The following is a 23,472-nucleotide window of genomic DNA, read 5'->3' on the forward strand; positions in this document are numbered from 1 at the left end:
GGAAACGGGGTTTCCCTCCCACGGTTACTGATGGAGCCCTCAGCCACATCTCCTCTGTTATCCGCACTTCGGTTCTTCCCCCATCCACCCCCAGACAGAACAGGGACAGAGTTCCCCTGGTCCTCAGCTACCACCCCAGCAGCCGTTGCAACTTCCGGCATCTACAACGTGATCCCACCACCAACCACATCTTTCCCTCCCCTTTCTGCTTTCCGCAGGGATGACTCTCTCCGTGATTCTCTGGTCTGCTCATCCCTCCCTCCCCAGGCATTCTCCCCTGTAACCGCAGGAGGTGTTGCACCAACCCCTACACCTCCTCCCTCACCACCGTCCAGGGCTCTAAAGAGCCCTTCCAGGTGAGGTCGTCTTTAAATGCAAATCCCCGGCATTATTTATTGCATTCGGTGCTCCCGGTGCGGTCTCCTCTACATCGGTGAGACCGGACGCAGACTGGGGGATCGCATCGCCCTGCTCCTTCGCTCCGTCCGCTGGACCGGCCGGGATCTCCCAGTGGGCAGCCATTTTAATGCACCTCCCCATTCCCACACCGACATGTCTGTCCTCAGCCTCCTCCACTGCCAAGGTGAGGCTGAACCCAAACCGGAGGAACAGCACCTCATCTTCCCCCTGGGCCGTCTACAACCCGACGGCACCGACACTGAACTTTCCAACTTCAGGTAACCTGCTCCCCCTCTGTCCCTTTCCTCACTCATCCTGATCGACACAATTCCTCCCACACCCACCCCCACTCCCCTCACCCTGAATCTTTCCCCTTCTCCACCCTCTCCATCTACCCATCAACCACACACCCCTCCCACAGGTTCCCCTCCCATCTCCCCTCCCCACCTCCCTCCCTTTACTCCAGGCTCCACCTTCCTCTCCTGTCAGATTCCATCATCTTCAGCCCTCTGTCACTCCCACCTCTCACCTCCCAGCTTCTGTCGCCGTTCCCACTCTCCCCTCCCCCATCTGCCTATCACCCCCCTCACCGGCATCACCTGCCAGCTCTTGCCCCCCCCTTCCTCCCACCTCTCTGTACTGAACATCTCCCCTCTATCTGTCAGTCCTAATGAAGGGTCTCGACCTGAAGCATCAACTGTCCATTTCCCTCCGTAGATGCTGCCTGACCCGCTGAGTTCCTCCAGCGTTTTGTGTGTTGCTGACACTCCTCAGGCACTGACTCCCTCTGCCCTCAGTAGCTCCCACCACATCCCCCTCCCCACCCCTCCCCACCCCACTCTGTCAGTCTGCAGGGATTTCAGGAATGGGACAGGGTGATGATGAATGGGTAATTAGAGCGATTCCCAAACGGGACAGCTGAGCTGGCAATCCTGTCCTGGACCAACGAGTTCCGCTCTGGATCCCTGACCAATTCTTCCTGCTCCGCAGTCTGATGGTCAATTGTAAATGTGAACTATGTACAGGACACCTTGTCGCTGAGGGAGAGAAGGAAACGCTCGGCTCACTGTGTGGGTCCAGGCTGGGCAAAGGGACAGAGCCCAGTCTTTGCTGCAAACATCACTCACCCAGTCCCCGTACCCTTTGCCCTGACATCCCAATGTCATTACTCCTCATTCCCCGTCTCCCCCTTACCCCTCACCCATTCAGTTCCCTCACTCTCACACACCACCTCCCCGCACTCACTACCTCCCCCCAACCTCACACATTCCATCCCACTCAGTTCCCTCAGCTATTCCCATCAAACTGTCCCACTTCCTCACCACGACTGATGCAGGGTCCCGAACCCAACCCTCCCCCATCCCTCAGTCCCCACAGACGCTGCCCGACCCGCTGAGTCCCTCCGGCAGTTTGTGTTCTCTCCATCCTCCCCTGTCAGGAACCCACAGGCAGTACAAACCGTCTCTGCAGTCCCCCAAACCCAGGTTCTCAAACCCAAGGCCCTCACACTGGTGAGTGGGGCGGGAAGAGAAGAGCCACTGAGCCCGATGCTGAGACCCACTCCCGGGGGAGATCTTCAGGCTGGCGCCCGAGGGCTGGTGATGGGGAGAGTGGGGCTTGCTCAGTGTGGGGCTCAAATGTGGTGGGTCAGACCGCTGGTGTGGTCAGACCAGGGCGCACCCCCTCCCACCTCTGTGTCACTGGGGAACGGTGACCTACCTGTACAATACACAGAGCGACTGTAGGGTGGCGGCTTCAGCTGATACACAAAGTAACCGGAGCAGTTTTTCACCCTGATCGCCTGCTCCCTGTCGCAGGTGTTTCCATCCCAGGTGAAGCAGACGGTCCTGGTCACCTCCCCCTCTCCCACACTGGGATGGGCACCTGGAATGAGGGTTACAAACACTGTAAAATGTCCCTGGTCCCACAGAACAGCGGGAATGTGAATCGGGACCACTGGAAAGCAGTGGGTCACAATCCAGGGTCCGGTCCGGCCTCAGTCAGCGGAGAACTGCCGCCCTCAACCTGCCCACCCCACACTCCCCGCAGCAGCACCTGGTCCCTGAGGATGGCTCCTGTTGGGGAGGTCCTGGGGGTCCCCGGCATTCAGACTGGAACACAGACCCCGCCCTGATGTGGACTGACATGAGGTGAAGTCCCGCCCCTGATTTGCACTGACAGGTGGTGAAGCCCCGCCCCTGATGATTTTCACAGATATTCAGACATTGACAAATTTTGAATCATATCCAAAGCGAATGACATTTCGCCGTGAGATATAGAAATGAACAGGATCAATCATTTCAAACACTGGAGATTAGAAATGATGAGAATAATTTGAACCACCAGGAATCATGAAGCAGATTTAAAATTAAACCCAACTCTCCACGTTTGAGCTAAATGTTGGGTCTATTTAACCGCTGCCCGCAACTCATGAACTGTGGGGACCTGAGACGTCACCAGCTCCCTGGGACCGTCTGCACCACTGAACTGAGTGGAGCTGCTGAAACTGTGCCGGGTCTGATATGGAGCAGGGTCAGCGGGCGGATCCGCAGCCCCAACTCCCGGCAAACCCCAGGAACCAGCGCTCCACCGACTCCATGAGTATCCGGGACCGGAGTGCAGTCTGAGTGAGTGTGGGACACCTCTCATGGAGTTTGGGTTCCTATGAAGGGATCTGGGTGGTCAGACTGACCCTCCCAAGAAATAACTGAGCCCCACTGTTGTAAACTCTGACCCTACCGTTTAACCAGCCCGGTCTCTCCCCGGAGCAGTGATTCACTGGAACGACAGTCTCGGGAATCTTCCGGCTGCCGGAACTGAAACAACAATCAGACAGTCAGCCCCTGAACTGAGGGAGTTTATTCACCCGGAGAAAGACCGGGAATTGGGCCAATTCTGTCCGCACCCTGTCCCTACGGTCACAGAGTGAACATGGAAACTCCACACAGACAGCAAACCCGGGTCCCGGGAGCTGTGAGGCAGCAGCAGAACAAGTTACACATTCTCCTTCACCGATGCCTTTCTCATTTATATCCCCTCACGTTACCTGTTAAATCTGTACCATCCCAACACAAGATCTCTGTCGTCCATCCATCGGCCGGTGCACTCAGTGTCGGAACAATTCGTGCTCCTCCAGGGCTGATCCAGGACGGTGTGGGTTACACACGGATCACCGAGTGCGGAGTCTGCGGCTGAGGGACAGAATGATGTTCAGTGTTAATGTGAAGTTCAGCTCATGTCCCCCAGCCTCTTGTTCCCCCAACCAGCCTCACCCCACCTCCACCGTCACCAAGCCCGGAGCACCAATAATCTCCCATTGACTCTCTGAGCGAGAACAACATGACCCAGATAAACGCTGGACCCAGTCCCACCGCTCTGACCTCAGCTTCACCACTTTCCCACCAGGTACTGATTACCGCAAAGACCACCTTTCGGCCCATAGAGGACATGCCAGCTTCCAGGTGAGCAATGCCATCAGACCCATTGCCCTTTCCTTACCTCCGTGTACCCCGACAGCTGATTCACGCACAAAGTCAGACAGTTGTACATCAGGGAATCAGGCCTTCCGGCCCATCACATCCGTGCTGACAAAGTTGCCGAGCTGAGCTGGTCCCATTTGCCTGTGTTGGGCCCATATCCCTCTGAACCTTTCCTGTCCATGTACCTGTCCAAATGTCTTTTAGGTGTCATGAATGTACCCACCTCTGCCCCTTCCTCTGGCAGCTCGTTCCATATCCCCACCACCCTCTGTGTGAAAACGTTGCCCCTCAGGTCCCCTTTAAATCTTTCCCCTCTAACTTCCTACCTCTGCCCCCTGGTTTTGCACCCGCTACCCTGGGGAAAGGACTGTGAGCGTCCACCTTTCTATGCTCCTCATGGTTTATAAACCTCCATAAGGTCACCCCGCAGCCTCCTTCACTCCAGGGAGATCAGTCCCAGCCTTTCCGCTGTCTCCTTATAACCCAAGCCCTCCATTCCCGATGACATCCTGATAAATCTTTTTTGCAGCCTTTCCAGTTTAATGACCCCCTTCCTGTAGCAGGGCGACCGGAACAGTGTGCAGCAACAGAGGGATATTGGGGTCCACGTTCGTAGATCCCTCAGAGATGCTGCAGAAGTTGATGGGGTGGATCAGAAGGTGTACGGTGAGCTGGTCTTCATTTGCCTGGGGATTGAGTTCAAGAGCTACGAGGTAATGTTGCAGCTCTATAAAACTCTGGTTATACCACACTTGGAGTATTGTGTTCAGTTCTGGACGCCTCATTATTGGAAGGACGTGGAAGCTTTGGAGAGGGTGCAGAGGAGATTTACCAGGATGCTGCCTGGATTGGAGAAAATGTCTTATGAGGAAAGGCTAAGCGAGCTCAGGCTTTTCTCCTTGGAGCGACGCAGGGTGAGAGGCGATTTGTCAGACGTGGAACAGATTATGAGGGGCATAGATAGAGTGGACAGCATGTGCCTTTTCCCCAGGGCGGCAATGGTCAATACCAGAGGACATCAGTTCAAGGTCAGAGGAGGAAGCTTTCGGGTAGATGTCAGAGGGAGGTAGTTTACACAGAGCATGGTGGGTGCATGGAACACACTGTCGGGGGTTGAGGGAGAGGCTGATACATCAGGGACATTTACAAGACTCTTAGATAAGCACATGGATGTGAGGAAAGTGGAGGGGGTGATGAAGGAAGAAAGGGAAGCACATGGCAGGTGTGGGAGACTGAGAACGGGAGAGACCATTCACTAGTAGAAGAGGCTAGGACAGGACTTACAGTAAATGGCAGGGCAAGGAGGGGCCATGAAATCTCACTGGCAGGCAGGACCAGGGATAATCCCAAGGCATTCTGGAACTATATTCGGAGCACGAGGGTAATCGTGGACCAGAGGATGACGTGTGTGTGGAGCCAGGGGATGTGGAGGAGGTCGCAAATGAACACTTCACAGCGGTGTTCACAGAGAGAAAGGTTTGTTACATGGGGGGTTCAGGGAGAGGGATGGAGACCTAGAACATGGTAGCATTGAGGAGGCAGAGTTGTTGGATGTCTTAGAGCAGATAAAGCTGAATAAACCCCCAGAGCCTGATGAGATCTGTCCCAGGAATCTATGGGAGGCAAAGGGGGAGAGAGCTGGGCCCTGAAAGAGACTTCTGCATCTTGTTAAGCACGGGGAAGGGGCCAGAGACTGACGCACAGCAAATGTGCTTCCTTTGTTGAAGGGCAACCGAGACGAGCCAGATAACTATCGGACGTCCTCGGGATACTATTGGAAAACATTCAAAGGGACAGGATTTATTTACACTTGGAAAGGCAGGGAACGATGAGGGAGAGTCAGCATGGATTTGTCCGTGGGGAATGATGTCCCACTCATTTGATAGAAGTTTGTGCAGAGGGAGCTCAGCACACTGATGAGGGCCGTGCAGCGGATGTACAGGTGAACTTCTGTAAAGCCTTTCACTTTTGTCCTGTCCCTCCGTCCGTCCTTCCGCCCTGTCCAACATTCCGTCCCTCCGTCCTGTCCCTCCTTTCGCCCTGTCCATCCCTCCGTCCTGTCCGTCCTGTCCGTCCCTCCGTCCTGTCCATCTCTCCGCCCCCTTGGTCCCCTCCACCCTCTCCGCCCACCTTCTCTGCCACATAAAACAAAATTTCCCGCTTCTGGTCTCCAGCCTGAAACATTAACTCTGATTCTCTCTCCACAGACGCTGCCTGACCTGCTGAGTAATTCCAGCATTTCCTGCTTTTCTCTCAGACTTCCAGCATCTGCAGTGTTTCTGGTTTCCATTCTCAGCTTCCCTCTCCGACCAGTGACAAAATCCCCCAAATAAATGCTGGAAACGTTCCTCCAATTCTAAACTGGGCTCCACCTCCCCCCGCTGATTCCCCGCCCGTCCCGCTCACTCCCTGTGGATCGACAGATGGATCTAGTCCAGGAAAGTGAACATTCAATGTGTGCCATCCAAACAATGTGGGCATATGACGTGTGTTAGTGAACTGCCCCACAGGTGTGGGTGCTGTTGTAATGCAGGGAATACAGCGATCAACTTGTGCAGAGTGAGCGCCATGTGATGCAGACCGACAGATCATGTGTTTTAATGATTTTGACTGGGCATCAGCACAGTGAGAGACACCCCCGTCCCTCACAACACGAATACAGGCTCTGGTTACACACACAAGAGACTGCAGACCCTGTAACAACAGATCACTTGCTGGAGGAACTCAGTTGGTCAGGCAGCATCTGTGGAGGGGAGGGGGTGGGCGAGGTTTCGGCTCAGGAGCCTGCATTGGGACTGAGAGTGCAGGGGGGAGATATCCAGTACAGAGAAGTGAGAGGGGGCGGTGTACAGGGGTGGGGAGGTGACGGGTGGAGACAGACCAGAGGGGGATGGTGGACAGGTGGAACCGTGTGGGAGGGGAATGTCTGGGTAACGAGAGGGGAAGGAGGGAGGGAGGGAGGTAGGGAGAGCCTGTTTGGACTGGTGGAAGTGGGAAAGGAACACCGGGGGAGTGGGTGACCTGGATTTGGAACATTCAGTGTTCAGTGAAACAGACTGTTTAATATCGTCCCGTCCCTCCCCGACAGTGCAGCACTGGCTGGGCACTGCACTGGAAATCAGCCGCAACTTTAGTCCTCAGGACCCTATTGGGACTGGATCCGGAAGAGGAAGCGGTGGTGACCAATAAGCTGCACGGGTTGGGGTGGAGGCAGCCCAGAGGGAAGCTGACAGCAGGTTCAGAGCGGGGAAGGCAGCACTGGATGTGGGAGTCAGGGGCTCTTCCCTCACCCCTGCCTCCCACCTCCTCATCCCCGATCCCTCCTCCCCTCCCTCCGCTCTCCCTCCTCCCTCTCTCTTCCCTCCCCTCCCCCCTCCCCAGTGCCACAACCACATCTGCCCCCACTCTCTGTGTACAACGCACCGTTTCACATGGACACCAGTGTTTCCCGGACTAAGTGTGGGGATTTCAGTCACGTTCTCAGTTCACTGACAGGGACTCCCCAGTTTCGTTCCCTGCTCGGTCTCCAAGTGTTGAGACACACGGACACAGTGTGGCACCAATTCCTCAACACTGGTTCTGGACAACGTGAGCCAGGCTGACCCACAGTCACGCTTCTCCGGGGCTGTCAATGCTCAGGGGCAGCTGGGTGGTCCGGATGCACACTGGCACAGCAGGTAGCGCTGCTGCCTCCCGGCTCCTGTGACCAGGGTTCGATCGGGTGCTGTCGGTGTGCAGTGTGGACCTTCTCGCCGTCACCATGTGCCTTTCCCCAAGTTCTCCAGTTCAATCCCACATCCCAAAGGCCCCTGTGCAGGTGAACTGGTTCCCGGGCATGATTTCTGGTGTAGGTATCATGGGGCTGTGGTGAATGGGTGACATGGGTGTTCTGGGGGGAGGGGATGGGTCTGACCTGGGGGGAGGGGACGAGTTTGTCCTGGGGTGGGGAGGGGAGGGGGCGGTCCTGCGGGCTGTCCCAGGTCGGACTGCGAAGGTTCACAGCTCACTTAACGGGTGAAGGTCACATATCAGGCTGAGCAGCATCACTCAGACGGAGGGGACTGGATACCAGTGAGGTGATCATTGACCACGGGCAGGGCAGTGACGGGAAATCTCAGCCCAGTGTGTGTGTTGGGGACTCGGGACGTCCCAGAATATCCCCACAGCCCCCAACACCCCTGTGTCACTGGGGAACGGTGACCTACCTGTACAATACACAGAGTAATTGTAGGGTGGCTGCAGCTGATACACAAAGAAACCGGGGCAGTTTTTCACCCTGATCTTGTGTTTCCAGTGGCAGGTCAATCGGTACCCAGTGAAGCAGACGGTCCTGGTCACCTCCCCCTCTCCCACACTGGGATGGGAACCTGGAATGAGGGTTACAAACACTGTAACATGTACCCGGTCCCACAGGACAGCGGGAATGTGAATCGAGACCAAGATTCAAGATTCAAGATTTGCTTTGTTGTCATTTCTCTGAGTATTTACATACACAAAAAAACGAAATACTGTTTCTCAACAGCTCATATCAGTGCAACAAAAAGAACAGTGATAAATATCTGAAATAGTCTATAAAAACATCACCAAAACAAAACTAAAAACATCAACACCACATCTTCACATCTGTTAAAGTGCGTTGATGTATTAATAAGAGTTTCTTCAGCTCAAGATGAAGTTCAACGTATCAGGTCACTAACTATCAAACTGTTTCTGTGTTGATGTGAGTGTGTCCGTGTGTGTAGGGGGGGAGCTTGTCGGTGGAAGGGGAAGGGGACACAGTCCATTTATGATCCTGACTGCTTGTGGGAAAAACGCTGTTCAGCAACCTACCAGATCTAGAGCAGATGCAGATCTAGATCTCTTCCCCAACGGCAGGAGGGAAAACAGGTCGTGAGAAGGGTGATGAAAGTCCTTAATGATGGCCGTAGCTCTGCGAACGCAGCCTTGCTGATTCATCTCGCCAAAAAGGCGAGAGGGGCACCAATGATCCTGCGAGCTGTCTTCACCATCCTATTGAGCTGCTGTTGTTCGTAGGCCTTGCAGCTACCAAACCAGGAGGTGAGGCAGTAGGTCAGGATGCTTTCAATGGTGCCCCTGTAAACAGTGATGAGGTGTGGAATAGGGAGGCCTGCCTTTCCGAGTCTCCGGAGGGGGTGAAGTCGCTGCTGGGCTTTTTTAACGATGGCTACAGTGTTAATAGTGGAGGTCAGATCATCCGCTAAGTGAACCCCCAGGAACCTATATTGTTGACCCTCTCCACAGCAGCGCCATCAATAGTCAGCGGTGTATGATGATGTTTGCCAGCCCTCCTAAAATCAATCACCATCTGCTTTGTTTTGTGCACACTGAGGGCGAGATTGTGAAATCTGCACCACGCTGTTTGCGTCTCCACTTCCATCCTATATGCAGACTCATTATTGTCACATTGGAGACCCCCCACTGTTGTGTCGTCAGAGAACTTAATGACATAGTTGGTGCTGAATCCAGCAATGCAGTCGTGTGTGAGCAGGATAAACAATAAAGGGCTCAGGACGCAGCCTTGAGGTGAGCATGTGCTCACTGAGATGGTTCCTGCTGTATGACTGCCAACTCTAACTACCTGCTGCCGCTGCGTCAGGAAATTGAGGACCCAATTGCAAATGCAAGTATCCACCCCAAACTGCCTCAGCTTTCCCACCAGCTGTTGTGGAATGATCATGTGAACTTCTGAGCTGAAGTCGATGAAGAGGATCCTGGTGTATGTATTCTTCTCCAGATGTGACAGTGTGAGCTGGAGCAAAGTAGAGATTGCATCCCCTGTGGATCGATTGAGTCTATATGCAAACTGTAGGTGATCTAAGTTTTCAGGGAAACAGGTATTAATATGGTGCATGACCAATCGCTCAAAGCATTTCATTATTATTGGTGTAAGGGCCACAGGGCGGAAGTCATTCAGACAGGCTGAGTTTGACTCTTAGGGACAGGAATAATGATGGCACTTTTGAGGCAGGTGGGCACTACTGCCTGCCTGATTGAGATATTAAAGATGTCTGCAAAGATATCCTTCAGCTGCTCTGCACAATCCTTTAAAACACGTCCAGGAATGGTGTCCGGCCCCGCAGCTTTCCGTGGATTGACTCTGGCGAAGGCCTTTTCCACTCCAGCTGTAGACAGCTGAGGTACCTGGTCTCTTGATGATGGTGGAAGCATCTGTGCCTGAACGGTGTTATTTGCCTCAAAACGTGCATAAAAGATTATCTGGTAAAGAGGGATCATAATGACATATCCGCGGGCGGGGGCTTGTAGTCGGTGATTGTTTGAAATCAGTGGGTCACAACCCAGGGTCCGGTCCGGTCTCAGTCAGAGGGGAGCTGCAGCCCTCGCCCTGCCCACTCCACACTCCCCGCAGCAGCACCTGGTCCCTGAGGACGGCTCCTGTTGGGGAGGTCCTGGCGGTATTCGGGCTTCAGCCTGGAACACAGGACAACCCCCCCCCCCACCCCAGTGTGTACTGAGAGGTGGCGAAGCTCGGCCGCTGATGTGCACTGACAGGTGGTGAAGTCCCGCCCCTGATGTGTACTGACAGGTGGTGAAGTCCCGCCCCTGATGTGTACTGACAGGTAGTGAAGCCCCGCCCCTGATATGCACTGACAGGAAGTGAAGCCCTTCCCCTGATGTGTATTGACAGGAGGTGAAGCCTTGCCCCTGATGTGCACCAATAATCTTCCACTGACTCCCTGACCGAGAACAACATGACCCAGATAAAAGCTGGACCAAGCCCCACCATTCAGAACTCAGCTTCACCACTCTCCCACCAGGTACTGGTTACCACAAAGACTACATGCCAGCTCCCAGGGGAGCAATCCCACCAGTCCTATTGCCCCCTCTCCTTACTTCCGTGTTCAGCTCCCTGTTCAGCTGTGAACCCAGACTAATCGGTTGCAATAAATTCACAGACAGTCAGAGCATTCAAAAGCTCTGAAAATATTCCATAATTGTTAAAGTTAATGAAAGGATCAACAATACGGACGGTCACAATTTCAAAAACGCATTTAAAGTTGATGCAAATATTTGCAACAAAAATCAAAATCATTTTCAATATTAAAAACAAATCATTTGAACAAAACGTTGCACCAGTTCAGTCTGACACCAGCACCTCTCAGGGAGTCTGGGTTCCTCTGAAGGGATCTGGGTGGTCAGACTGACCCTCCCCAGAAATAACTGAGCCCCACTCTTGTAAACTCTGACCCTACCGTTTAACCAGCCCGGTCTCTCCCCGGAGCAGTGATTCACTGGAACGACAGTCTCGGGAATCTTCCATCCGCCGGAACTGAAACAAAAATCAGAGAGTCAGCCCCTGAACTGAGGGAGTTTATTCACCAGGAGAAACACCCGGAATTGGGACAATTCTGTCCGCACCCTGTCCCTGGTCAATATTCCCCCAATCCCGGGAATGCCCCTGTTGTTCTCTCTCCCCTTCTACCTTCCCCTTTTCTCTCTCTCTACAATATGGGATCTCCCCTTTCCCTGTATTTACTCCCCATGTATTTTATTGAATGATGATCCCGGTCTCCCTGCATTTCCCCTTCACACACCCCTTGTTCTCCTGTTCACATTCTCCAATTCCTCAGGAATTATCCCCTCACGTTACCTGTTAAATCTGTACCATCCCACCACAAGATCACCATCATCCATCCATCGGCCGGTGCACTCAGTGTCGGAACAATCCGTGCTCCTCCAGGGCTGATCCAGAACGGTGTGGGTTACACACGGATCACCGAGTGCGGAGTCTGCGGCTGAGGGACAGAATGATATTCAGTGTTAATGTGAAGTTCAGCTCATGTCCCCCAGCCTCTTGTTCCCCCAACCAGCCTCACCCCACCTCCACCGTCACCAAGCCCGGAGCACCAATAATCTCCCATTGACTCTCTGACCAGAACAACATGACCCAGATAAACACTGGACCCAGTCCCACAGCTCTGAACTCAGCTTCACCACTCTCTACCACCAGGTACTGGTTACCACAACGACTACATGCCATCTCCCAGGGGAGAAATCCCACCAGTCCCATTGCCCCTCTCCTTACTTCCGTGTACCCCGACAGCTGATTCACTCTCTGACACCTGTCCACCAGCTCCCCTTTCACCTCTCCAGTGATGGAGGCAGACACAACGACATCATTTCCAGTCAGTGAAGCTTTGGATCCAGTCACCCTGGATCTCGCGCATCTACTCCCTTGGGCCATGTTCAGGCCGTGGAGAATTGAGATAATTGGGCATCGTGTTGGGTGCAGCCATTGTGGGCCGAAGGGTCAGTTCCTGTGTTGCACTGTTGTATGTTCCAGATCCTGCACACAGACACCGACTGAGGTCAGGATGGAAGCCGGATCTCTGGGACTGTCAGCTCCATCACGCCACATATTTGGCTGTGGGGCATCCTGTAGGACTGGATGTTGGAACGTGGAGTGTTTGTGTAAACAAAGGAGAATGCATCCTGAAGAAAGAAACCTCCCTCCCCTCCCCAGGTGAGGACACGATGCAGGAATGAGTGTGCTGCACATTCCCACACTTGCATAGGAACTGACAATGAAAGCTGTGTCCACTCCATGGAGAAGAGCCCGGTCTGAATGGCACCAGGCAGTTCCAGCGCTTCCACACCCTCAGCTGTGTTGTTGTCACCTCTAGACGTGGTTCCCCGTCCCACTCCTGACCAGCTCCCCTCTGCTCTCCACACAATCTGCCGCCTGTGTCTGCAACTGCCCCAAGTCCCCTTCACCCACCGTCCCTGTGTCACTGTTCAACTTTCAAATCCATCAACCCTTGTGTTCACATCCCAACAGAGCCTCACCTCCTCCAGACTGATACCCCTCTACCAATTCCAGTCTCCCAGAATGGGATCACTCCACCTCCCGCCCTGACTTCTGCTCCCTCAGCGTCAAAGGCTGGATTCTCTGCCGAAACCTCTCCGTCTCTCCATCTCCCTCCCTCCCTGTTGCCGCTTTATCATCCCTGACGTCTGGCCAAGACTTGCAACTCCTGTTGTAATCCCTGTGTCTGATTGATAATGTTTCTGTGGTCCCTTGTATTCTTTTACCCCAATTCAACACACTGAATCCACGTGTTTTCACTGCCCCTCTGCACAGACCATAAATGAAAACTCCTTCCCCTCACTATGCACGGAGTATCGTCTACCCCTGCTGGAAATTACTTACCCAGAGAAGCCAGGATAAGCAGCAGGACCCTCATTTCACCGGGTGACATCCTGGAATTAAAACCAGGGAGAAATAAGACCCTGGGGGCTCGGGGGAAGCTGTAAACTGGGACAGGAGCTGAGGAACAGAAGGGACCCATCCACAGTGGGTGAGGTACATCACTCCCTTACTGGGACCCTACACACAAGGGGGAGATCTCCCTCCCTACCTCACTGGGACCCCGTACTGAGTGGGGAGATCTTCCTCCCTCCCTCACTGGGACCCCACACACAGGTGGAATATCTCCCTCTCTCCCTCACTGGGACCCCACAGATGGGGGGTGGGGGCTCCATCTCCTTTCACTGAATTAACATGGAGCATTTCCTTGGCCCTTGCCACCATGTGATGCACTCACACCACATACTCTCTCTCTCAGACTCTCTCTCTCTCTCCCACTGTCCAGCTCACACTTCAGAGTCACAGAGCAATACAGCACAGATACAGGCCCTTCGGCCCAACCAGTCCATGCCGGGCACGGTGCCCACCCAGCTAGTCCCAATTTCCTGCATTCGGCCCATATCCCTCCAAGCCCCACCTCTCCACCCATCTAACCAAGTGCTTCTTCAATGATCCTGTTGTACCTGCCTCACCCACTGCCTCTGGCAGCTCGTTCCATGCACTCACCACCCTCTGTGTGGAAAAGGTGCCCCTCAGGTCCCTTTTAAATCTTTCCCCTTCACCCTAAACCTGTGCCCCCAAGTGTTGGACTCCCCTACCCTGGGGCAAAGACTGTTACCGTCCACCTTATCTCTGCCTCTCATTAGTTTAAACACCTCTATAAGGTTGCCCCTCATTCTCCTACGTTCTAAGGAATAAAGACCCAGCCTGGCCGACCCCTCCCTGTAACTCGGGCCCTCCAGTCCTGGCAACATCCTCGGAAATCTTTTCTACACTCTTTCCAGTTTAACCACATCTTTCTTGTGCGCGCGCACGCACGCACGCGCGCACACACACACACACACACACACACACACACACACACACACACACAACAGACACACACACACACACACAACAGACAGACAGACAGACAGACAGACAGACAGACACACACACACACACACACACACACACACACACACACACACCCACAAGATGTCTGCTCACCCAGTCTCCAGACGAGGTGTCGATTTGTGAGACGGAGGGAGGTGCAACCAGATGAAACCTCCTCAGTCTCAGCGACGATCTGCTGGGAGCGGTGTCAGGCTCGGCTTCTAGAGAGAACGACACCAGGGCTGGGCGGAGACACCGGGAATGATGTTTGTGGAAAACATGCAAAGTAGGAAAACCGCAATCTGTTGATGTGCAGTGAAGCGCCCAGTGTTGTGTGGGTGAGCTTTCTCCAACAAGCAGGGCATGGCTGATGGGTCAGCATTGAACAGAGGGCTGTGTACACTGGAACAGGAGCGGACACAGGAGTGAGAGAGGGAGTCGGCACACGATAAACCACCGACAGATCGCAAATGGTCAGCATTCTGCACTGGACTGTGTACAGGTGCTGTGGTGTAATTTTGGGGGAGAGAGGGAGCTGAGCCAATACAACCCCCTGCCTGCTCAATAATGGGCCAGTGTTGGTCACTGGGCTGTGTACAGGGACTGTAGTGGATAATACGAAGTCCGGCAGCATCGCCGATAACAGCACATCCCTTCCCGATGACCTTGACACATTCTATGCACGTTTTCAACAGAAGGGGATTGGGTTGTCACCACCCACCCCGACAGCCTCCGATGCCCCTGAACCCTCAGTCACCGTTGTGGACGTAGAATCAGTCTTCTGGAGAGTGAACCCGCGGAAAGCATCTGGCCCGGATGGTGTCCCTGGCCATGTCCTCAGATCCTGGGCAGATCAGCTGGTGGGGGTATTTGCAGACATTTCTCACCTCTCCCTGCTTTAATCTGAGGTTCCCACCTGCTTTAAGAAGACCACTATCACCCCAGTACAAGGTAACATGCCTTACTGACTCCTGCCCAGTGGCTCTGACATCCACCACCATGAAGTGCTTTGAGAGGCTGGTCACGGCACGCATCAACTCCAGCCTCCCAGACAACCTCGACCCACTGCAATTCACCCACCGCTGAAACACGTCTACAGCAGATGACATCTCCCTGGCCTTAAACTCATCTCTGGATAATCTGGACAGTAAAGGCACCTACGCTAGAATGTTGTTTATTCACTACAGCTCTGCCTTCAATGCGAGAATTCCAAGCAAACTCATCACCAAACTCCAAGACCTGGGACTCAACACCTCCTTCTGTAACTGGATCCTTGACTCCCTGACCAACAGACCACAATCAGTGAAGATAGGCAGCAATACCTCCGGCACGATTATTCCCAACACTGGTGCTCCACAAGGCTGCGTCCTCCGCCCTCCACTCTACTCCCTATACACTCGTGATTGCATGGTCAGATTCTGCTCTAACGCTATTTACAAGATTGCAGGTGACACCACCGTTGTAGACCGTATCTCAAATAATGATGTCGGAGTACAGAAAGGAGAAAGAGAGCTTAGTGACATGGTGTCAGGACAACAACCTTTCCTTCAATGTGAGCAAAACAAAAGAGCTGGTCATTGACTTCAGGAAGGGGGATGGTGTACATGCACCTGTCTACATCACCAACAACTTGTGCTGGACAAACCACGTGGATGTCATGGCCAAGAAAGCACACCAGCGCCTCTACTTCCTCAGGAGGCTGAAGAAATTTGGTTTTTCCCCTTTGACACTCACCAACTTTTACCGATGCACCATAGAAAACATACTATTTGGATGTATCACAGCTTGGTACGGCAACTGCTCTGCCCAAGACTTCAAGAAACTGCAGAGAGTTGTGGACACAGATCAGCACATCACGGAAACCAGTCTCTGCTGCGTGGACTTTGGCTACACTTCTCGCTGCCTCAGTAAAGCAGCCAGCATAATCAAAGACACCACCCAGCCCGGACATTCTCTCTTCTCCCCTCTCCCATCGGGCAGAAGATACGAAAGCTTGAAAGCACGTACCACCAGGCTCAAGGACAACTTCTATCCCACTGTTTTAAGACGATTGAATGGTTCCCTAGTCGATGAGATGGACTCTTGACCTCACAATCTACCTCGTAATGACCTTGCACCTTATTGTCTGCCTGCACTGCACTATCACTGTAGTTGTGACACTTTATTCTACATTCTGTGTTGTTTTACCCTGTACCACCTCAATGCACTGCACAATGAATTGATCTATACGATCGGTATGCAAGACAAAATTTGCACTGTAGCTCGTCACAAGTGACAATAAAAACCAATTCCAATTCCAGTAGGTTTTAGAGCTGAAGCAGACCCAGTGTAACCCCCTGCATGGCCAGTAATGGGCCAGTGTTGGTCAGTGGGCCGTGTACAGGGACTGTAATGGACAAGGAAGTGCGAGAGAATGTTATGGATATTTCAGTACAGAGGTAGATGTTTGGCCACACGAGGGGTATTTATCAGCTCTGCTCAGAGAGCAGGAAGGGACAACAAGTGTTGCGGAGGGCAAGTGGTGCATTGGCTTTTATTGCAAGGGGTTGGAGTTCAGAAACAGGGAAGTATTGTTCTTGTTCCAGGGTGTCAGTGAGGATGTCCTGGAATACTATGTACAGTGTTGTCCCCTTGTGTCAGAAAGGATACATCAGCATTGCAGACAGTCCAGGAGAGATTCACTCGGCTAATTCCCGGGATGAGAGGGTTGTCCGATCACCAACATCTAAAACTGTTAGATTAGAATTGGGAGAATGAGGGATGATCTTCGGGAAACATCTCACATCCTAAAGGGGACGTAACAGTGTCAATGTTCCCCTGGGGAGAGACTCAAACGAGGGGATATATGAAGGGAGAGGTCATTTCAAAATGCGGTATTCACTTCCCCGGACAGCTATGGAGAACTGAAAACCTCAGGAAGTTAATGGGAAGAAAGTTAATTTGTGGAAGATCGGGGAATTGAGAGCTTTGTGATGGCCCAGAACAGGAGTTGAGATCTGGGCAAACCAGCCACGACTGTAATGAAAGTCCGATTGGGCACTGGGCTGTGTGTTGTGGAACAGGAATAGACGGAGAGGGTGAAGGAGGGAGTGTCCACAGCAGAAATCCCTCCCAGACCAGCACCTTGTCACCGTCGGACACTGGGCTGTGTAGACGGGAACTGCAATGGACAGAGTGGATAATTCCTTCCCTGTATTGGGACTGGACATTGGTCGCTGAGCTCTGGAACTATCACGGGCAGACAGTACACAGGCCTCAACAGTTGAGGGCAGCTGCCAGGTTGTGGATAATGGAGAGGCCAGAATTAGAGGGGCTCAGATCATCAACACTCACAGGAATGGAGGGGATTGCAGAGACGGGGAGGCGGGGAGACCATGGAGAGAACTTCAAACCAAGATCCATGTCTGGAGGTGACATGGATTCCGCCCCCCCCACTCTCTCCCTTCCCAACAACACACCATCCCACAAACCCTCTCGTCCAGCTTTGTATTTGTTTGTTTCTTTCCATTGCTCAGGACGTATCCCCAGTCTCCGTCATTGTCCGTACCTGAGCTGCCTCAAACCAACGTCCCCAGGACTGGACCAGGATTGACCAGGGGAATCGGTCGATAGGAACTCCAGTGAAACTGGGATTTGGAAAGAAATATGTGCAGTTTACAACACAGAGATGGACAGTTCCAATCGGTCACATTGAGAGTGGCTGTTGTGAGGTGGAAGTGCTGTGTTTGAGGGGTCAGTGCTGAGACGTTGTATCGTCAAGGACGCTGTGCTGTGAGAAGGGAAGGGAAGTTCTTTTACTTTCCTCTCCAGTCCCAGTGGGTTGGGGATGGCAGTCAGCGCCGTCACATGTTCTTCCTGCAGGGTGTGGGAGATCAGGGAAACCTCCAGTGTCTCTGGTGACTCCACCGTTGGGAAGAGTGTCTGGCTGCAGACACTGACTGACCACATCACGCGGCTGGAGCTGTAACACCACAGGACAAACCTCCCCCACCTTCACCCCCCCTTACACCACACTGTGTCGGTGTTGGACACTGGGCAGTGTATACAAGAATACACTGGGCAGTGAGAGTGAGAGAGGGACCGTCCACAGGAAAAATCCACCCCCCATCCACCACACTCTCAGCGACCCCAGACTGTGTACAGAGCAACTGTACTGGACAGAGAGGATTGGAAATAACTCCCACAGGATGATCCCTTCCTGTGTCTGGGCTGGATATCGGTCCCTGTGCCCCGGAACTGGAACCAGCAGACGGGACCCAGGCCTTTGGCAGCTGAAGGCACAGCTTCAAGAGATGGAGGCGCTAAACGTGTGGGTTATTGAGAAGATAGAATGAGAGGAACACAGAGCCCATGGGGCACTGAGGTACCTGAGGGCACTGCAGAGACAGGGAGGGCCATGACTGGGGAGGGGGAGAAAAAGCAGGATGACAGTTCTGTGACCGGATGAGCACAGAGGTGACGGGTGAACGATACGGTGCACATTGGGAAACAGGGACCATCATGTCTGTTCCCCCAAACTGCTACCCACACTCGCTGTCTGTTGGGCACCACAGTGAAACAGCGGGTAGTGCTGCTGCCTCAACTCCAGCGACCCAGGTTCCACTGACCTGTGTCTGGAGCTTCCAACTTCTCTCAGCGACCGACCCGCTGGGGTTCCCCAGGGTGCTCTCCTTTCCTCCCACATTCCAGAGACGTGGGGTGAGAGGTGAATGGACCACAGAAAATTGTCTCCAGTGTCGGCGCAGGAGGGAGAATCTGGGGGCTGTCGATGGGAATGTGGGGACCATAACATAGAATCAGTGTAGCATCAGTGTCAATGGGCGCTGGAAGGTCGGCACCCAGTCAGTGGGCCGAAAGGCCTGTTTCTGTGCTGTGTGACGTACCGCTCTCTGTCTCTCTCCCTCTCTCAGCTCCACACTGTCTTTTCCTTCCTCTGTCTCTCCCTCCTCACTCCCTACCCGTCCCACACTGTACTGATCTCTCTCGTTTCCATGTGTCCATCTGTGACCTGTCACCCAATGTTACCTGTGTCCCTGATGTGAGACGTCGTTTGTTCTCGATCTGTGTGTTTCCTGTTACACACAGAGGATCAGAACAGGGCAGAATGAACCAGTGGTGTTTCTATCAGAACTGCAATGGGCACAGAGGCAAGAGTGAGTCATTGAGAGCTTTCTGTGCAGAGACAGACGATTCAGCCACACGAACTGCCATGAGAACTCTCTCTGTTCCTCTCCCCACCACCTCCCTGCCCCATTCCAACAACCACTCTCATTTGTATCTGCTGCTCAATTTGCATCTTTGCTGTTTACCAAATATTACCTGTGTCCTTGATGTGAAAGGTTCTTTGTTCTCGGTCTGTACATTTCCTCTTGCAAACAAGGTGTCAGAACAGGACAGAATTAACCCTCGGAGTGCTTCTGTTTGAACTGCAGTGGCCGCAGAAACCAAAGTAAATTACTTTCCCTCTCTCCCCTTTCCCAGCAACACCTCTTCCCTCCCACCCAATCTTGTATCGTTTTGTTTCCTTACATTACTCAACACACACCTCCAGTCTGCTTTGTGTCTCTGAATGAAAAATCCTTTATTCTTGGTACGTGAGCTGCCTCGAGCAAACACCCTCAGGGACCGGCCGGGATTGGTTTGAGGAGGCTTTTTTTATTTCATAAATAGACTTTATTCATAATAAAAAAATGTACAAAGGAAGAAACAGTTGAAATGAAAACATTGACTTTCATGGTCATTCCATTCAGCAGTGTAAACTTTAAAGAGAAAAACACGCAAACACAGCACTATTGTCCCCCCATTTAGCCCCCTGAGGTGATGCCCCTTTCATTGATCGAGGGCTTCCGCACCTGACTCTGCCCTCCGTGTGCTTTAGCGGAAGGAAACCAGACTGTGGGACTTCCCCACAGATCCTCAGCTTTGGCTGCACCGAGCTTCAGTGCGTTACTCAGCACGGACTCCTGCAGCCGGCACTGTGCCAGTAGGCAGCGTTCCCTTACGGACATCTGGCTGTGCCGGGAGACCAACGGGTTTTGGGCAGACCAAGGGGCATCCTTCACCAAGATGATGCTCTTCCAGCAGCACTTGATGTCAGTCGGTGTGTGTCCCCGGGAACAGCCCAGAGATCAGAGAGTCCTCTGTCACTCAGCTGCTGGGGATGAACCTCGACACGGATCCTTGCATCCATCTAGGATCTGCTCTGACCGGGAGGTCCCTCTCACCGCCAGCCTAGCGAGGTCGTTGTACCTGTTGGTCAGATCTGGCGATGAGCTAATCTGCCATGTGGTTTGGAACGTTTGCTCAGGGAATCACCCCACCTTATCCACAGTGTCCCAGTCCAGCAGTGTCTGCAGTACGCTCCGTGCTGCCCACTGCCTGATGGACTTGTGGTCAAAGTTATTTACTTGGAAGATCTCTTCCACAAAGGACGGGTAGTGCGGCAACGTCCAGCTGACTGGGGCGTTGGGCGGTAGAGGGGCCGGGCCCGTCCTCCGCAATACCAGGGATAGGTAGAACCTCAGCATGCAGTGACACTTGGTGCCCACGTACTTGGGGTCCGCACACCGACTGATACAGCAACACACCAGGTGGTCTTCAGGGTGAGGGTACGCTTTTGCCCTCATTCTCAGAGGACCTTTGCAGCATGACCGATTGGACTCGCTCCATCTTGGACCCACAGATAAACTGGAAGACGTCCCGGGTGATTGCCGAGGAAGAGGAGCGAGGAACAGGCCAAACCTGCGCCAGATACAGAAGCCCTGAGAGCACATCGCACCTGATGACCGAGTTGCTCCCAGTTATTGACAGGGAACGCCGTTTCCACACACCCAATTTCTGTTTGACCTTCCCAATCCGCTCCAGACAATTCTTGTTACATACCTCAGCCCCTCCGAACCAGATCCCCAGCACCTTCAGGCAGTTAGACCTGACGGTGAGGGGGACGTTGGATCGGTGGGGCAAGTTACTGAAAAGCACGGCCTCGTTCTTCCTGCGTTTGACGCTGGCCCCCGATGCCAACTCGAACTGGTCGCAGATGCTGATCAATCTGTGAACTGACCGTGGGTCCCAGCAGAAGACGGAGACATCGTCCATGTACAGGGAGGTTTTGCCTTGTGTGCCCCCACTGCCCGGCAACGTCACCCCTCTTGTGCTCTCGTCCTTCCTGATGGTTTCGTCAAAGGGTTCAGTGCAGCACACAAACAAGATGGAGGAGAGTGAACAACCCTGCCTGACTCCAGAACTGATGGGGAAACTATCTATCTCCCACCCATTGATTTGCACTGCACTACGGAGATCTGCGTGGAACAGTTGGATCCCATTCCTGATTCCCTCCCCAAAACCCATTTTGGAGACCACGTCCATCATGTACGCGTGTGATGTCCTGTCAAAGGCTTTCTCCTGGTCCAAGCTGACTAGGCAGGCATCCACCCCGCTGTCCTGCACATAGGCGATGGTATCCCTGAGCAGCGCCTATTTTCCTGCCAGGTACAGCACAGGTTTGTTCAGGGTGGTTCACCTTTCCCAGAGCAGACTTGACCCGGTTGGCGATGGCTTTGGACAGGATCTTGAAGTCCACATTCAACAGTGAAAAGGGTCTCCAATTCCTGATGTCCTCCCTCTCTCCTTCTGCTTGTTGATGAGGGTATGATGCCCTTCCTCATGGAGTCTGACATTCTGCCAGCCAGAAGCACAGCGTTGTACACTTCCAGCAGGTCCGGGCCGATCAGTCCCACAGAGCCGAGTACAGCTCTGCCGGTAACCCGTTGCTTCCGCGAGTTTTATTTGTGCCAGGGGAACGGATGGAGCCAGTCAGCTGCTCCAGGGATAGTGGCTGGTCCAAGCTCTCCCACTTGTTGTCATCCAGCACCTCCGTGATAGGGGACAGGAAGTTTTGGGCGGCCGTGCTGTCTGTGGTCTTGCTGTCATACAGACTGACATAGAAGGATCTGTGGATCCTCAATATGTCCGTCTGGAAGGATGTTACTGAGCTGTTCACTTCCTTAAGACTGTGGATCACAGAGCTCCCCCTGTGAACCTTTCTGAAGAAAAAACGTGAGCACGTCTCATCCTGATCCACAAAGCGGACACTTGATCCGAAGATAATCGTCGAGGATTCAGAGTCAAAAAGCGCAGATTTCCGGCTCTTCACCTCTTGGAGTTCCTCCCTCACATCCACTCCCCTCGACAGCACAAGAGAAGTTGCTGCAAGTCTGTCTGGAGCTGGCAAAGATTCCTCTGACCCTGTATTGCTTTCTGAACACCTTTGAGGATGAATAACCTCTTGATGGTCTCCTTGGTTGCTTCCCACTAGTGAATCAGGGAGTCAACGAGGGTCTTTACTGTTCTCCAGCCTGTGTAATCACTCTGTAGTTCCTGCATGTTCTCTGAGGTCAGCAGCTTGACATTCTACTTCCACGTCCCCCTGCCTGCCTTCAGCTCCTCCTGTAGGTGACAGGAGGCTCGAAGGTGGTCAGAGAAGAACACCGGCTGACCGTGACTGCCTTCTATGTGAAGGGGAAGTCCATCCGGGACCGTACTGAGCTGTCCGTTCTGGTCCAAGTGTATTGTGACTGTGCTCCATCTGCAGGGGTCTGAAGACTTTGCATCTGTAACCGTTCCCATCAGGAGTCTGGAGCCGCTGTCCAGTCTCCTGTCGGCACTGCCGGATTGTCCAGCTGCATCAACGATGTCACCGGCCAGAATGACTGGTGGGGACGTTGCCAGCAGTGGTGGGAGCTACTTGAGGGCAGCCAGCCACTCGCTCAGCACGGGCGAGGGGTACACATTGATTAGCCGGAGCGGAGTGTTACGGGACTTTACGTCAGTCATGAGGAGCCGCCCCACCCCCACCCCCCAACTTCCACGACCTCGGTGACTTCTTTCTTCCTTTCTTTGTCAATCTTTTTATTAAATTTCAAATCAAAAAGCGTAACAACAGTGATTATACACATGGTACAAAGAGATCGGGGTTACAATAATAACGGGGAAAGTTTACAGACACACAGAGTAAAATATGGAATCTGAACCTCCCAATCTCTTCATAATTGAACAGGGAAAAAATTTAAAAGAAATTTGATGAAATGAGAAAAAACCCAAACTAAAAAATCTGCCCAAGAACTAATCAAAAGCCGGGCTGTCGTATTTCATCGATTGAAATAATCATTATCTCATTAACTCCGCTCCTCGATCTTCCAATAGAAAGTTATTGGAAAGGATTCGGAAAAGGTCAGCTTACATTACATGAAAATGCTTGATAAATGGGCTCCAAGTTTCTTCAAATTTAACCGCCTGATCATGCAGATATTAGGAAAGAGGAGGTGCTGAAACTTCTGGAAAGCATCAAGTTGGATACATCGCCGGGACCGGATG

General features: G+C 53.0%; 1 protein-coding gene across 1 annotated transcript in view; it reads right to left on the reverse strand.

The window, feature by feature from the left end:
- Positions 1-1,902: 1,902 nt before the first annotated feature.
- LOC127577128 (uromodulin-like) overlaps positions 1,903-23,472 on the reverse strand; it is a 62,204-nt gene continuing 40,634 nt past the window's right edge. Inside the window, exons 3-6 of the mRNA XM_052028032.1 lie at positions 3,446-3,590; positions 3,139-3,215; positions 2,119-2,283; positions 1,903-1,994 (exon numbers count right to left, since the gene is read on the reverse strand). Of these exons, the coding sequence (XP_051883992.1) occupies positions 1,903-1,994; positions 2,119-2,283; positions 3,139-3,215; positions 3,446-3,590 (479 nt within the window). The remainder of the gene's footprint in view (positions 1,995-2,118; positions 2,284-3,138; positions 3,216-3,445; positions 3,591-23,472) is intronic.

The sequence above is a fragment of the Pristis pectinata genome, chromosome 13, assembly GCF_009764475.1.
Source record: "Pristis pectinata isolate sPriPec2 chromosome 13, sPriPec2.1.pri, whole genome shotgun sequence".
NCBI classification, from domain to species: domain Eukaryota; kingdom Metazoa; phylum Chordata; class Chondrichthyes; order Rhinopristiformes; family Pristidae; genus Pristis; species Pristis pectinata.